Here is a 15093-nt window from a genome sequence, read left to right as displayed (position 1 = left end):
TAGGATTGAAACAAGGGTATTTTTCATTTTAACTAATGTTGACAACAACTTTTCAAGGGTGGCACATAAACTATTTTCTTGTCCAACTTTTCACTTTTTTTCGGTTTCTTAAAGACAACATGATCAATTGTTGGCAAAGTGGTTGTGCCCACTTGGTTATCAATAACTATTTGATAGGAAATACTGAGAAAAAGGTCAATTGTAGTACATTTGTCAAGACCAAGGAATTTAAAGTTTTCTACTGCCGATGAACTGTCAATGTGTCATGCATGCTATTATATGAGTACAAATTAATTAATATTCATATGTAACCGCTGAAAAAAAAACATTAATAATGTTTTTAATGCATTTAATAATTCTAATTTGTATTTCTAAATATAGCACCCATGCTTCAAAGAGCACTCTTTTTGTTGGTGTCCCAACTAAAATTAGAGGATGCAAATGGAAGCATTTAGAAAAATAAAAAATAAAATTAATTTATCATTAATTTAAGAATGTTTTATTTTGTACCACAAATTGTTGTTATCTTTTAAAAATTTTCAACGCAAGTAATTGCGTCTCAATTTTTATATCATTAATAAATACTCCTAAGTTTTTTTTAGTGAACAAAGAAGTTTAGAATTCGAATGATGTGTTATTGGAACCTAATCGGATTACGTAATTTTATTCCAAATAAGATAACTTTAAAGAATTCTAATTTAGGGTTGTTTTTGTTGTGCTGAACTTAGCTCACTATTCTGTTAGTTTGAGCATTTTACTTTTGTATCGAAAAAAAAAAATTCTACTCCCTCCGTTCCATAGTAATGGAGTCATTTCTTTTCGGCACGAGGATTAAGAGAAATTGTGTTAGGTGAGTTAAGTAAAAAGAGAATAAAGTGGAAAATGAAATAGGTAGAGAGATGAAGAGAGAAAAAAGTAAGAGAGAGTAAAGTAGGTGTGGAAAAATATGTTGACTTTTACTAGAAAGGGAAATAACTCTATTACTATGGAATGTACCAAAATGACAAAATGACTCTATTACAACGGAACGGAACGGAGGGAATACTTTCTTGTGAGACGATTGTACTAAAGAGAAAGAAATTGAATGCAAAGTGAGGTAGAAGCTAATTAGTGCCTGTAGAATTTAAAGCTAAAGCTGTCAACTTAAACATCAAACAGCACAAGGCCCGGCCCGGCCCACCCACCAGGTTGTATATTTGGTGTTGTCACTTGTAGGCCCGCAAATAATGATTTTATACCCACTATTTTGGCAAATTTTTAAAAATTTAATTTGTAAAGCAAAATAGCTGGTTCCACCTAGGTAACCAGGTTGCAAATTAAATCATCACCACATGTGTGTGTATCTTTCAAAATTGAAGTTCAATAGATTTCGTTTCAGTTGTCACATGGAATATTGGAATCAACTTGCAACACTTGCAAATTGTAAGAATAGTTAGGTAACCAATTTGGAGAAAAAAGTAATTGAGTTCACAAATTAATGTTGCTGTCACATACTATATATAGTTGTGGAGAAAACATATATATGTGTATATCAATGATTAAAATTTTATTAAACCAGAAATTTCTGCTAACCAACTTGATGAAATTTGTCTCTGTTGGGAAGATAATCACAAACATAAAGAAGATGAACACACGGATTATTTACTCGATTTAATACGACGAGTATTACTTTTATAATAGCAAACCATAGATTTCACCATATAATTTTCGAATGTAAGTTCCAATTAGAGAGCAACTCAATGTACATGTAAGTAGAGAGTCCTAACGCTATACATACTAGAAAATAAATATGAAATATCCCTAAGAAAATACATCACGAGAAAACAAATCATAAATATGATATAAAATATATATTGAGTCAGATTTATTTCATTTCAGGCTCTATATTTAGTCTTTTTGTGCAACTGCGTGAAACTCATATTCCAACGAGTTTTATGGAGTATACTTTTTTGTACAATGGTGGGATTTTAGTGGGGTTGGCTGACTTCATCGTCGGTTTATGAGGGCAGGAAAATCATTAGCGGATCTCATGTGCATTTTCGTTCTTCGTCCGTGTTTCCCTCGATCAATGATCGTCAAACATTTTTGTCTTAAAATACCAACGTAAACCTACTTCATTGTGCCTGACTCTAGCGTTTCCTAGATCAACCATAGCGCTTTTGAATAAGATTGACATAATAAATTGATCAAATCAAATCAAAATTGTTCTATAGGAAGATCAAATCAAAATTGATATCTTGCACGTAATGTTTAAACGCTATACAGATTTGAGCATTTTTTCTTATCAGAAAAAACTTCACCCCTTGTGCGAATCACGTGCATATACCATTTATAAAAAACAATTTAGAGTGAAATCTACATAGTGATTGAATTTATAACTATTTACTACTCTATTTATATACTTCCTATGTCCCAGAACGAGAGTCATATTTAGTTACAAGACGAGTTTTAAGAAATGTAAAGAAAAATGGATTGAATAAGTTGGTAGAATATGAGTCTCACTTATATATATTAGTTTTACAACAAAATGTGAGTGAAATAAGTTTGTGGAATGTATGACCTACTTACTATATATGTTAAAAGTGAAATATAATTCTTTTGTGGGACGGACGGAATGATAAAACATGACTCTTATTGTGGGACTGAGGGAATATAAATAGAGCTAAGCGTGTGTGTGACATAAATATTATTTTTGACTCAATTTCCGGATGTTTTTTTGAATGTTTCAACTCAATTAGAATAGTTAAAAGATATGTACATAAATCACGTGAAAAATAATTGAGCTTGATTGATCATGAAAGAAAACCTATAACTCCTTACATTAATTAATAGGACCCCGAATTGACACTTACAAGTCCTTAAAACATCGATTTCCGCTCAATTTAATTTCAAACACAAAAATTAATAGATACATCAACAATACACTAGTACTGGAATGAATTAACAAGAGAAAATCAACAGTGAATTAAACAAATTAATATTTCTTTAATATTTATTACATGTATTTGTCTAAATTTCAGACAAATTATATCAAGTTGTTTTCCATGTAACCAATAAAAAAACTTGCACATCTCCACATCTCTGATCATAAGCCTATGATCTCTAACAACAAATTACATCTCAACAAATTCCTCAAATCAACATTCAATTCAATTTTGTTACCCCATAAATAATTTGGCACCATAAACTAAAAATGAATTTGTAAATTGATCAATTGACCAATTCTAATTAATTGCAACAACCCTAGGCACCTCAACCGGAAAATCATTAATCTCATCCATCCATGGATTCTTCTCCTTCGCCGGATCAACGGTCCTCAGCGCCTTCCACACCGCGCTGTTGCACTTGAATCCCGACCCGAACGCAATCTGCCACGTCCGGTCCCCCTTCCGGATCCTCCCCTTCGCCTCCGTGTAGGCCAGCTCGTACCACAGCGAGCTGCTCGAAGTGTTCCCGAACCTATACAACGTCATTCTAGAAGGCTCCATGTGCCACTGAGTTAAATCGAGATTCTTCTCGAGCTCGTCCAGCACCGCCCGGCCGCCGGCGTGGATGCAGAAGTGCTCGAATGCTAGCTTGAAATCGGGGATGTATGGCTTGATTTCCATCTTGAAGACTTTTCTAGCGACAAGTGTGACTAGGAAGAGGAGTTGTTCGGACATGGGGAGGACGAGTGGGCCCAGGGTGGTGATGTTGGTTTTTAGGGCTTCGCCGGCGACGGCCATGAGGTCCTTGGAGAGGGCGACGCCGACGTGCTTGGCGTCGTCCTCCTCCTGGAAGACGCAGCCGTAGCTCTTGTCGTCCGCGCCCTTGTGGGTGCGGACGGTGTGGATGAGCTGGTACTTGGCGCGGGGTCGGTCCGCGGGGCGGTTGGAGAGGAGGATGGCCGCCCCGCCCATCCGGAAGATGCAGTTCGAGACGAGCATCGAACGGTTGTTGCCGAAGTACCAGTTTAGGGTGATGTTCTCCATGCTTACGACTAGCGCGTATGAGTTCGGGTTCACCTGTAAACAAATAAGTTGAAATCAGTGACGGACGAAGAAAAAAATGTTGATAAAGTAAGTGTCGTTAATGTAACAAGAAAGTTTGCTAATTAATGAATATTGTATAGTTAGATGGAATAGTACTAGCATGTATAAAGTTGTACAATGAATTAATAATGCTACTATTGTGATATTTAATTAAGTCACCATCACACGTAACTAGTTTTCTAACTTGACCCAAAATTTTGGGTTTGGGCCAAAAAGGAATTGACATAACATACATAACTAAAAAAGCACAAACACATAAGACTTGGTCCCAAACTTTGCTTTGAGAAATTAGAATAAAATGTTATAATTCAGATTAAAGAGTAAATATAAAAATTAAATCCTATCAATATTTTTTCTACATGGTCCCAAACCCTCACTAAACGTAGGCATGTGGACTCATTAATTAAAATTAAAACCAAAATTAAAATTAATTTGGTGTGCCTAATTACTCTCTTTCCCGGACCATAATTTCATCCCTACTATAAACAAACAAGTGTAATTTGCTTATTTATTTTGAATTTATGAAAAAAAAGAGAAATAAATGATCACCTGCAAAAGCTGCTTAGCAAGATCAATGGAGATCAAGCCGGCGCTGCAGCCCATCCCACCGAGATTATAGCTCAAAACATTCCCCCTCAGCTTATACCGATTCACAACCATCGCCGACAGCGACGGCGTCGGGTTAAACAAGCTGCAATTCACCACCAATATCCCTATGTCCTTGGCCTTCACCCCGGTTTTCGCCAACAGCTCATCGATGGCGCCAAACATGACCATCTCGGCCTCCTTCCTCGCCTCGGCCATCGAGGGCTCGGCCGGGACCCTCATCAGCGCCTCGGGGAAGTAGGTCTTCTGCCCCAGCCCCGACCTTTCTAGAATCTTCTTCTGAAACCCTAGATTCTCCTCGGTGAACGTCTCCGCCTGCCTCGACCGCTCCATGAAGAGCTCCTTGCTGCACATCACGGCCTCGCCCGGCTTGTAGCAGGCGAAGTCCACAAGGTAGACCTTCCTCGGCCGCGTCATGAAGTAGAGCGTCCCGAGGAAGACCATGAGGGTGGAGCACGCGACGACCGAGACCAGGTTGAAGCGGAGCTGGTCGTAGAGGAGGATTAGGTCGGCCGCGGTGACGGTGGAGAGGTTGGCGGAGGTGATGGCGAGTAAGGGGAGGAGTAAGAGGTACATGGCGTGGGAGATCATGTAGTGGTACCCTAGTTTGACATATTTTAGCTTCACCGATTGGTGGAAGTTTGGGAGGGTGTAGCTTTTTCTCTCTCCTCCGGGTGTCGCATCGACCGAGATTTTCGTCGCGGCGGTCTCGCCCTCCCGTCGCTCGCCGTTCCCCATTCTCGCAATTAGGGTTTTTTTTTTCGCGAAAGATCGATTAGGGGTTTTTTCCGAAATTCAGTATATACTGTTATCTGATTGGACAAAAGCGGCGAAGAGAAAAGCGAAGGGAAATGGAAATTAGATAGGATGAAATTGAGAGTGTTTAGGATTTGGGAAGGAAGAGTGAGAGGTTTTTGAATGTGGTTGGGGTAAGTAGGGGAAAGTGTGTGAGTATTTAAAGAGTTTTGATTGACTTCTGACATATGAAAAATTAAAGGAAAAATTGGCCAACCACTATTTTGTGTAAAATTAAATGGGGTCTTTTTTATTATCCAGTGAATAAAATTATAATATCCAGGTTTTGAAATTTCCACGGTTTGTCACATTTATTGCTCAATCTAACTCCTAACCATCACCTTCCAACTGGAATTTCATTATTTGTTGGGGATGACAACCCAACTAATTAGTGGTATTGATTAGGGCAATTATTTAATATGGAAATTAAAATTAAAGTTTTAACATTCTTTTCACTAACATGGATAGATAGGGAATTGTAGGGACTCATTCACAAATTGGTGTTTGAAGGTATGATGAAACTTTCTTGTAAAACATGGATTTACATTTTCTTTTCAATTGGGGAAATTATTTTATGTGGAAGTGCATTTTGTTGGGTGATCTATATATGAGACTATAAAATAGATTTATGTTTTATTTGAGCCGACATGTAGAGTTTTATTTTGACCCAACTTTGATGTCTTTCGTTCATACTTATCTATTATGGCATATTTTAATTTTACGAAATAAATAAATTTACTATTATAATATTTATACAAGAATAAAAAATATGAGCCACAAATTTTATCCTATAAAAGAAATTGGTGATCTGATGAAGTGGAGTACGCAGTTAAATACTTCACCTACCTTAGGCCAAGTTTGGTCAACAAAGTATGGAAGTATGAGTGTATGAGTTGGTTTTTAGGTCAATTACATAGTATTTCAAATGAATGGTTCACACAAAGAGTACACAACTCAAGGCAATCATTCATATATAAAATATACGTATAAATTATTTACGTGTTCAAATACGTGTACCAATAGGTAAAATAACTGGGAAATCATAAGTATGTAAATGGATATGAACGTAATTACTTCACCTGTCACACTATCAACTTAACACATTAAAATCACTTCAATGGCAATAATATATATAGTACTATATATTATCATAATTTATTTGTAAATCCTAAATTTTGGCCAAATTTTTATTTATTTCGTAACTTAAAAAGTTGGTTGCAAAAACTATGAATTTAATTTGTTCAATTTACCCAGAGACTATAATTTAAGTGAAATTATATATGTCGTGGACTTAGCAAATAACTCAACCATGTCATCAATATGAAATACGCGTGTATTAATTCAATAGCATATTGTAAATAGAAAATCAGAATATTTCATTATGAGAAAATTGAGAAAAATATGAAAATTCATCATTTTTATAATTAATTTTTAAAGTTGTAGAATGAACCAGAATTTGACCAAAACTAATGGGTTTTTTTTTTCCGGTTATTTTCCCTATAAATAATGGTAAATTTGCATACAAATAGTTAACTTTCACAAAATTCCGATTTTGCATATCGACTTTAAAATCTACTTGTAAATTGTTGAATTATTAGTTTGTTTTAATTTAAAATCAACCAAGATTTAGATGCTAACTTAACTTGGTAACTTAATAACTGTCACTATCAGTTGTAAATCGAAACGACATCACATCGTATACAACGAAACGATGTCGTACTATACATAATAAATAATTTCATTTGTTGAATTATAGTTTATATTATGAAAGAATAAGATGTAAGAGAGAAAATGAGAAACGAGAAACAAGATGAATGAGAGTTCAGCAAATGAAGTTATTTAATTTAGCATATTACGACGTCGTTTTGCCTCTTGTTATGATTGACATCCAATACTATGATGTAAGTAGGTCATCAAGCTATTTTAGTGATACGATCTTGATTAATTAATTGGTAAAATCAAAACAAATTAATAGTTCAATAATTTACAAGCAAATTAATTTAAAGATTATACGCAAAACCAGAATTTTACGGAAGTTTCAAAACTTATGGGCAACTACCCCTATTAAGATATCGTGCCAAGAGAGTTTTTGCCCTATAGATATGAGTTGCTGAAGAAATGGAACATACGGTTTGAACTATTTATGAATATCGTGCAAGAGAGTTATACCTTAATTATTTAGACCGACATGCATGTTGTAGAAGAAACATGGATGCTGTAGGGACACAGAGTTTCTTGCAGGTTTTAAGATTTCCACAAAAATAGTAATATTTTTGAGTGTTATTAGAATTGTGTGATTTCAAATCAAGATCATGCATGTGATGCTAATGTGAATGTGGATTGAGGCTTCGATGTATACAATGGAATCTGGCATGTTAAGAGCATCCTTAACCCCGGCCCAGGCCCCAAGAATCTTTCACGTCATCATTCTCCTAATTTTCTGGGCCAGACCACAATTCTATAACACAGGTTCCATCCAGGCCCCAACTATTAAATTGCATTATTTACAACTACAAGCTATTTTACTCGTAAAATAATGGCGTTGAACAATTAAAACACGGAAAATTCAGTGTTCAACCAAAAATAAAAGATTACAAACCCTAGAAATAAAAAAATTACAAATCCTAGAAAATAAAAGTTACAAACCCTTAAAATTAAACCACTCCATCCGAACCAAAAATATAGAAATAAATAGAGAGGATAGAGGAAGAACAAAGTGAGAAATTGGTGGAAGAATGTTGAACAAATGGTAGTATATAAATAGGAAAAAATTTGAAATTAAAAATAAATAAAAAAAATTGGGGGTTCGGGTCCGGCCTGAACACCCCTAACCATAGGCCGGGTCGCAACCAGGCGCGTCTCGGGAGCCTCCAACGCCGGGTCGGGACGCAACCGGGTGCGGCCTCGGGATCCCCCGTCCTTAGGCCCGGCCTGGGCCGCAACTCCCTCCCCTCCAACACTGCAGGCCGCAGGCCGGGACCAGATGCGGTCCAGTCCACGGCATTTCAATTAGTTAAAGTTTATTTCGGTTTTATGCATTGAAGTATGTTAAATTATTACTTCAATCAATATAAAATAGGGATATTGGCATCTAATATCACGAAACTTTCAAAAAGTTGGATTTTCCCCACGAACTTTAAAATTGGCAAATAATATCACGAACTTTACCTCTTATTTGTATTTTCCCATGAATGAAAAAATTAATGTTATTATAATAGATTGAAGAACAATTTTGGAGGGTGTGCTTCAAGAAAAACTATCTTCAAAGATTGAAAAACTTGAAGCTCTCAAAATTGTTGCTGAGAACTTACGAAAAAAAATCCGTTTATTTGAAGAATTTTTTCATTCATGGGAAAAAACAAACCCGGGATAAAGTTCATGATATTATTTGCCAATTTTAAAGTTCGTGGGAAAAATTCAACTTTTTGAAAATTTCGTGATATTAGAGGCCAATATCCCTATAAAATATTATCAACGCAACACGCAGTACGCACAACTAAGTTATGATTTCTTTTTAGGCAGTACTACAAATTTTCTATTAAGGTTGGGTTGAAAAAATTGTACACTTTCAAAAGTCGTAATTTTTAAAATTACTTTCAGACTCTAGAGGAAATATCAGAATTTGTCCAAAATTTATGATTTTTAAGCCAAATATCTCTTTCTATGGTACTTAAAACCTTACAAATCTAAAAGATATGACTTGAGTGCTTAAAAAATCAAGGTAAAGGCAACTACTAATTGTACAAGAGATTAGGATTTTTGTTTTTGCATTGAAGTATGTAAACTAAGGAGTAGTACTTAAAAACTCAATGAATCTAAAATAATTAGTACTACTACTTAAAAACTCAAAGTAACACGAAACAACTAATTGCACAATAATTAAAGTTAGGATAGGGCGAAAAACTTTTCACCTAATTAAGTTTGTAAGAGCATAAATTATTGTAGTAGTAGGAGTAATTCTTTTGATGGAAAATGTAATAGAGTATGTAATGCCTATTATTCGATTTACATAAAACGATGATCACGTTCTCTGTGATTAAATGTATGAAAGGTAGGTTGTATAGTTGTATTGTACTACATTATCTCAACACATAATGAACCCAATTTTAAAGTGTTACAAACAGCTGGAATTGAAACTGAAAACTTATGTTTTTCTACTATTTTTCAAGCCAACTTACGCTTATTCCCGAAAGCCCTCAATTCCTACTTAGTACTACTAATAAAGATGATAATATAAGATAGGGTCCAAGATTTTCCTTAGCAAGATTCAAAATTAAATTCAATTTATACAAATTTAACAAAATCTTTATAGCACGTACATTAATCTTAAAACAAAAAAATAGTGACTCATAAATGATTTAGCCACAGAATTAAAAGGTAAACAAATTCTTAATTCTAATATTTACTTAGCTAGTATAATACTCCCTCCGTCCACAAAAAATAGACAAGTTTTGCTATTTTTGTCCATCCGCCAAAAATCGATTAAGTTCAAAAAGGAAAGTTTTCAACCAATACTAACCATACACATCATTCTAAATGTGGACCCCACAATCCACTAACACTTATTTCACTACCTTTTCCATTTCTCTCTCTAATCCTTTTCCTATCTCTCTTATTTTACCAGTTATATATTAAAATATGTGTCATTACAATCTTGTCTGTTTTTTATGGACGGAAGGAGTACTACATACTCTTTTCTGCCACATTAGAAATGAAATGTTTCCCTATTTGGATTGTCCCATTAAAAATAAAACATTCCATAAAATGGAAATAACACCATCTCTACCTTCTCTTTCCCTTCGTTAATTCACAAAATAGGATTTATATAAAATTTTGTGCCAATAGCAAACGTTTCATATTCGATCATAATTCAAATGTGTTGAGTTATCATAAAACCTAGTTTTATAGTAAAATCTATCAACCTTAAACTGAACTTATAAATTAACTGCACTTAAACGTAAATTTGAATCAGTATTATTTATTTCACTGTTATTTATTCATCCAAAGTTGTTGGATTCATTAATTAATCTACTATAATTTCATTTGTTTTAAAGGTGTTCATATACAAAGTCAACTTTTAAAAACAAAAACAAATACACTTTGCCATACAACTGTCACACAATTGATCTCTCCATTTATTACAAGAACAGGCGTTGGGTTCGTATGCACCTAAAATCATGTACCTATCCATTTTTATCAAAGTTGTTCTTGAATATTTTTATTATATTGTTAGATAAATGTATGCATTTAAATAATAGTATTGTTGTTATTTATTATATCACCGGAGATATGAGAACAAATGCAAATTTTCCTTTTAAAAAAATAATCACTAGTAACATTGTGAATGTGTCTGTTCCATGCATGTTTTTGTGGAGTACTAATGAACTAATACACGTGACATCCACTATAAATAGCTTTGGAGATAGATTAACATTGGTTAAGTATTAGATATACTTGGATAGAAAAAAATTATTGTTATATCGTTAATAAAGAATGAGACACATAACATTAGATATTCAGAAATGGAAATGGACCTGTAGGGATCAGATTAGTCTAGATTCACTAATTATCGAGACCTCTTTGTTCTTGTACAAGAGAGCTCAGCTAAACTCTCACCCACGCGGCTGATTTACACAAGTAATACAACTAAGATTACAAGAATCTAGTTCTAACTATTACAAGGTCTTGAAGCTATCACTACAGCTTCAATCGTACTCAATTGCACCTGCACACTCAAGAAACAAGTTAGTACTACTAAGAGAGATCCTCTCGGATCTAAACACTAGAACTCAACTACACAACAGAGAGCAAGAATAAGAGATCAAAGAAACTTGGCTCAGAACCCGCCGCAACCAATACTGATCTATTCTTCCAGAACTTAGATCCAAGGGAGCACCAATGGATTGGATAGAGTTAACCCTCAGACCACCAATACCTCCATCGTGAAAGCCCCTCACACCAGATCAAATTCCACCGAACAAATCTCCACACACACTCTTCGGGTTCTCACAAAACCCTAGTTCCACTCCAGTAACAAGCAATCGAAGAGATTGCCTCACACCAGCACTCACAAGAGATCAACCACTCAAAGAACCATGGGAGATCACCAAGAGATGGCCGGAAGTCCACCGGAGAAGAGAGGAGAGAAGAGAGAGACGCTCTGAGTCACAAGGAAGAGAGAGAGAGAGATTGTGAGTAATGAAACGGCTCAACAAAGCCAACACTCACATAAAACACTCAACCCTCCATCCAACGGCTTAGAAGCCATCATCCAAAGAGAGGGGCACGTGGCAGCATCTGGTGAGAGGAGCTAAGTCATTGGGCTCGGCCCAATTAATAACACCCGAGCTTAACAAATAATCACAGCCCAATAAGAGTCCATCCAATATCCAACAGGACCAATTTTTGTAAACCAACTAAATTGGAACAATAATAATATTAGCGTTGACGAAGATACGAATACATATCGTTAACTTTTAGATTGAACTCATTATTATTAAATATGATAAGATTTTCATTATAACCCATAAAATGAAGATGAAGCAGCAAAACTCAAAATGAGTTGGATAGCCAAAAAAGCCCATTGGCACAACATATGGGCCTGATATGACGCTACAAATAAATTAGTTTGGGTATTTGGTTATGAAGAGGTTATTGGGCTTTAACACAAAAATGTTTGGATTGCCTTTATGTTTGAAATTTGAATCGAAGCTCCATAAGTTTTGTTCAAAGAGGACTTTTCTTTTCTTTAGATTAAATTAAACTGATCTAAATTTCTATTCGTATATCTAATAATACTTCCTCACTTGCACACAATAACGTATTAGAAGTATTACTCCATCATAAAACAATTTTCAGTTTTAAAGTTGTTGTATCTTTTAGCTTACAAAATAAAATTACACAATACTATCTTTAAAACCTTCATTTATATGTTTTCTATGATTTTTTTACATGTTGGGCGTTACTGCACAAGAGAGACTATACATAGAGAGAGAACTAAAATATTATTCACATCATAGTAACATCAGCGAGTAAATATATGTAGAGAACCAGAGTTGTTGAGGGCTCTTGTGTAACTCAATTTTCATATGGTAAGCGCAATAAATATATGAAGGATATGGGTAATTTATCATTAATGCAATGAGAGGAATTAGAATATATGGGGTGTGTGCTATTCTAAATATATATTTATAAATATAAAAGATATGAGTAAATTATCATTAATGCATTGAGACAAATTAGATTAGGGGGTGATTGCTATTCTAAATAATTTTTAAAGAAAAAATATATTTGCATAAATTGTACTCCCCCGATTTCAAAAATAGAAACTCTTTCATTTTTGGTCCGTTCCTTAAAAATAAAAATTTATGAGGACTACTAAGTGTTTTTTCAATTTATGGAGTAGTTTAGTATTTCTACTTGTTTTCTTTATTTTTTGTTTCAAAAATAAATCAATGAGGTATAAATCATCAAAAATGCAATAACAATGAAATCACTTATCTCAATATATGAATTAAATCTTGGCAACAATGGGATTATAAATCATCTTGAGCTCCTCCATCTTCTGTTTGAAAGCATCAACCTCTGCAAGCTTGTTTGACTCCGACCATTTCATAGTGGACTCGAAGGCCTCCCCTATCTTCTTCTCGTCGGTTGCTTCAATCCCGGTTGCACATCTGGTGGTTTCCCTCATGTTGTAGACAAACCGCTCCAAAGCATTCCTTGCATCAACCTTCTTCCAATACTCTTCGTCCTCCCTCTTGTACTTCTTTGCATCTTTCACCATCGTCTCTAGTTGATACTTAGACAGCTTGCGCTTGTTATTGTTCTTCAACGAGGTTCCCATGAATTCATCTAGCAGGTTGTTGTTGTTGTTGTTGTTTGTTGCCTTCTCGTTGCCTTCCCCATTCAACTTGGCAGCTACAACTGCAGCACCATATGCCACTAAATGAGAGGTTTTGAACAACTCTTTTCCGTCGAAAAACTCCTTCAACATCTGTTGCACCTTGTGAATCCTACTTGACCCGCCCAACAGCACCACCTCATCCACACTACTCTTATCCACCTTCGCATCACTCAAGCATTTCTCCACCACATCCATACACTTGACCAATAAATCCATGACGAGTTCCTCAAACTTAGCACGAGTCATGATCGAAAACAAATCAATCCCGTCAAACAATTTCTCAATCTCAATTGGCGTTTCTAAGGCAGAGGAAAGGGCAATCTTGGCTCTTTCGCAAGCACTCTTCAATCTCCTAACCGCTCTTGCGTCCACCCTAATATCCTTACCCGTCTTGCTTTTAAACTCCTTCACAAAGTAATCCACCATCCTGTTGTCAATGTCCTGCCCTCCAAGATGAGTATCCCCGGCAACAGCCTTCACTTCAATGCCATTTCTCCTAGTCGTGGCCACATACACATTGCACGTGCCACCACCAAAGTCGAAAATCAGCACATTCTTGGTAGTAGCCCTATGATCAAAACCATATGCAATGGCTGCGGCAGCAGGCTCATTGAGGATCCCGATAATGTTGAGGCCAGCAATGGTTCCGGCCTCCTTGGTGGCCTGGCGTTGGGAGTCATTGAAAGAAGCAGGCACGGTGACGACAGCGTCCGTGACAGCTGATCCAAGATATGCCTCAGACATCCTTCATCTTGGTAAGCAGCATTGAGGAAATCTCCTGAGCATAGAACTGTTTCTCCTCCCCTTTGTAGGTTACTGCAATCATAGGCTCGTCATCAGCGCCGGGAATGACTTTGAATGGCCGATACACCATGTCTCTCTGAAGCGTGGGGTCGGAGAATTTGCAGCCAATCAACCTCTTTGCATCTATCAAATTGTTACTATAAAACAATTAGAAACCACTCCCAATTTCATACAAATTTATCTCAATTGTTTCATGTAGACAAAACATTAAACTTAACTCACCGAAGACAGTGTTGATGGAATTACGGGCGACTTGAAACATGACGCCGTCGCCGATGAGACGATGGGAGTCGGTGAAAGCGACTTGAGATGGCGTGGTGCGGTTGCCTATAATCTTAACGCCGCCGTCGTGCTTCCACACTGCCACACACGAGTAATTAGTCCCCAAATCGATCCCTATCGCCTGCCCTCCGCCCATCACTAAACACACGATCGAAGCTTTTCCAAAACGTGAAATTTTTATATTTACCCTACTTTTTAAATACATCCTTTTTTTTACCTAATTTCTTACATTTTTTATTGAAAAGGAATTAGCTCATACATTGCATAATATATTTTCCAATACACTACTTAATAAGGTGACATGTGGATTCCATTTTAAGGTAAATAAATAATTTCTAAAAAGATGATAAGTTTTTTGAGTATTATAGTACTACCTCCGTCCATGAAAATTTGTCCCAGTTTTTTATTTCCGTTCGTTCCCCAAAATATGTTTCATTTCACTTTTACCATTTTTGGTAGTGGACCTCATATTCCATTATCTCATTCCCACTCACATTTTATTATAAAACTAATATATAAAAATAGGACCCACAATCCACTAACTTTTTCAACCCACTTTCCATTATATTTCTTAAAACCCGTGCCCGGTCAAACCAGGATGAATTTTCGTGGACGGAGGTAGTAACTATTAATAAGATAAGTTTTTTTGTTGATTACTAAAAGCCAAGA

The 15093-nt window shown here is 35.7% G+C and overlaps 1 protein-coding gene and 1 pseudogene across 1 annotated transcript; both read right to left on the bottom strand.

Moving 5' to 3' along the window:
• Positions 1-2961: 2961 nt before the first annotated feature.
• Positions 2962-5570, bottom strand: LOC125200664 (3-ketoacyl-CoA synthase 11-like). Its single transcript, XM_048098376.1, has 2 exons — positions 4581-5570; positions 2962-4004 (listed from the first exon to the last, which is right to left on the bottom strand). Exons 1-2 carry the CDS (start codon positions 5373-5375, stop codon positions 3225-3227), a joined length of 1575 nt encoding a protein of 524 aa, XP_047954333.1. The 5' UTR covers positions 5376-5570; the 3' UTR covers positions 2962-3224.
• A 7375-nt stretch (positions 5571-12945) lies between these two features.
• On the bottom strand, positions 12946-14560 carry LOC125185382 (heat shock cognate 70 kDa protein pseudogene; annotated as a pseudogene).
• Positions 14561-15093: the final 533 nt, after the last annotated feature.

The sequence above is a fragment of the Salvia hispanica genome, chromosome 2 (genome assembly GCF_029641045.1).
Source record: "Salvia hispanica isolate PSC_SH4W2 chromosome 2, Shi_PSC_v1, whole genome shotgun sequence".
Taxonomy (NCBI): Eukaryota; Viridiplantae; Streptophyta; class Magnoliopsida; order Lamiales; family Lamiaceae; genus Salvia; species Salvia hispanica.
The sequence above is the reverse complement of the archived record's forward strand: the minus strand, read 5'-3'. Positions and strand labels throughout refer to the sequence as shown.

Coding starts and splice junctions, on each gene's coding strand:
- LOC125200664 (XM_048098376.1), bottom strand. CDS start 5,375: ATGGGGAACGGCGAGCGACGGGAGGGCGAGACCGCCGCGACGAAAATC. Junction 4,005..4,580: donor TTGCTAAGCAGCTTTTGCAG/GTGATCATTTAT, acceptor ATTTGTTTACAG/GTGAACCCGAACTCATACGC.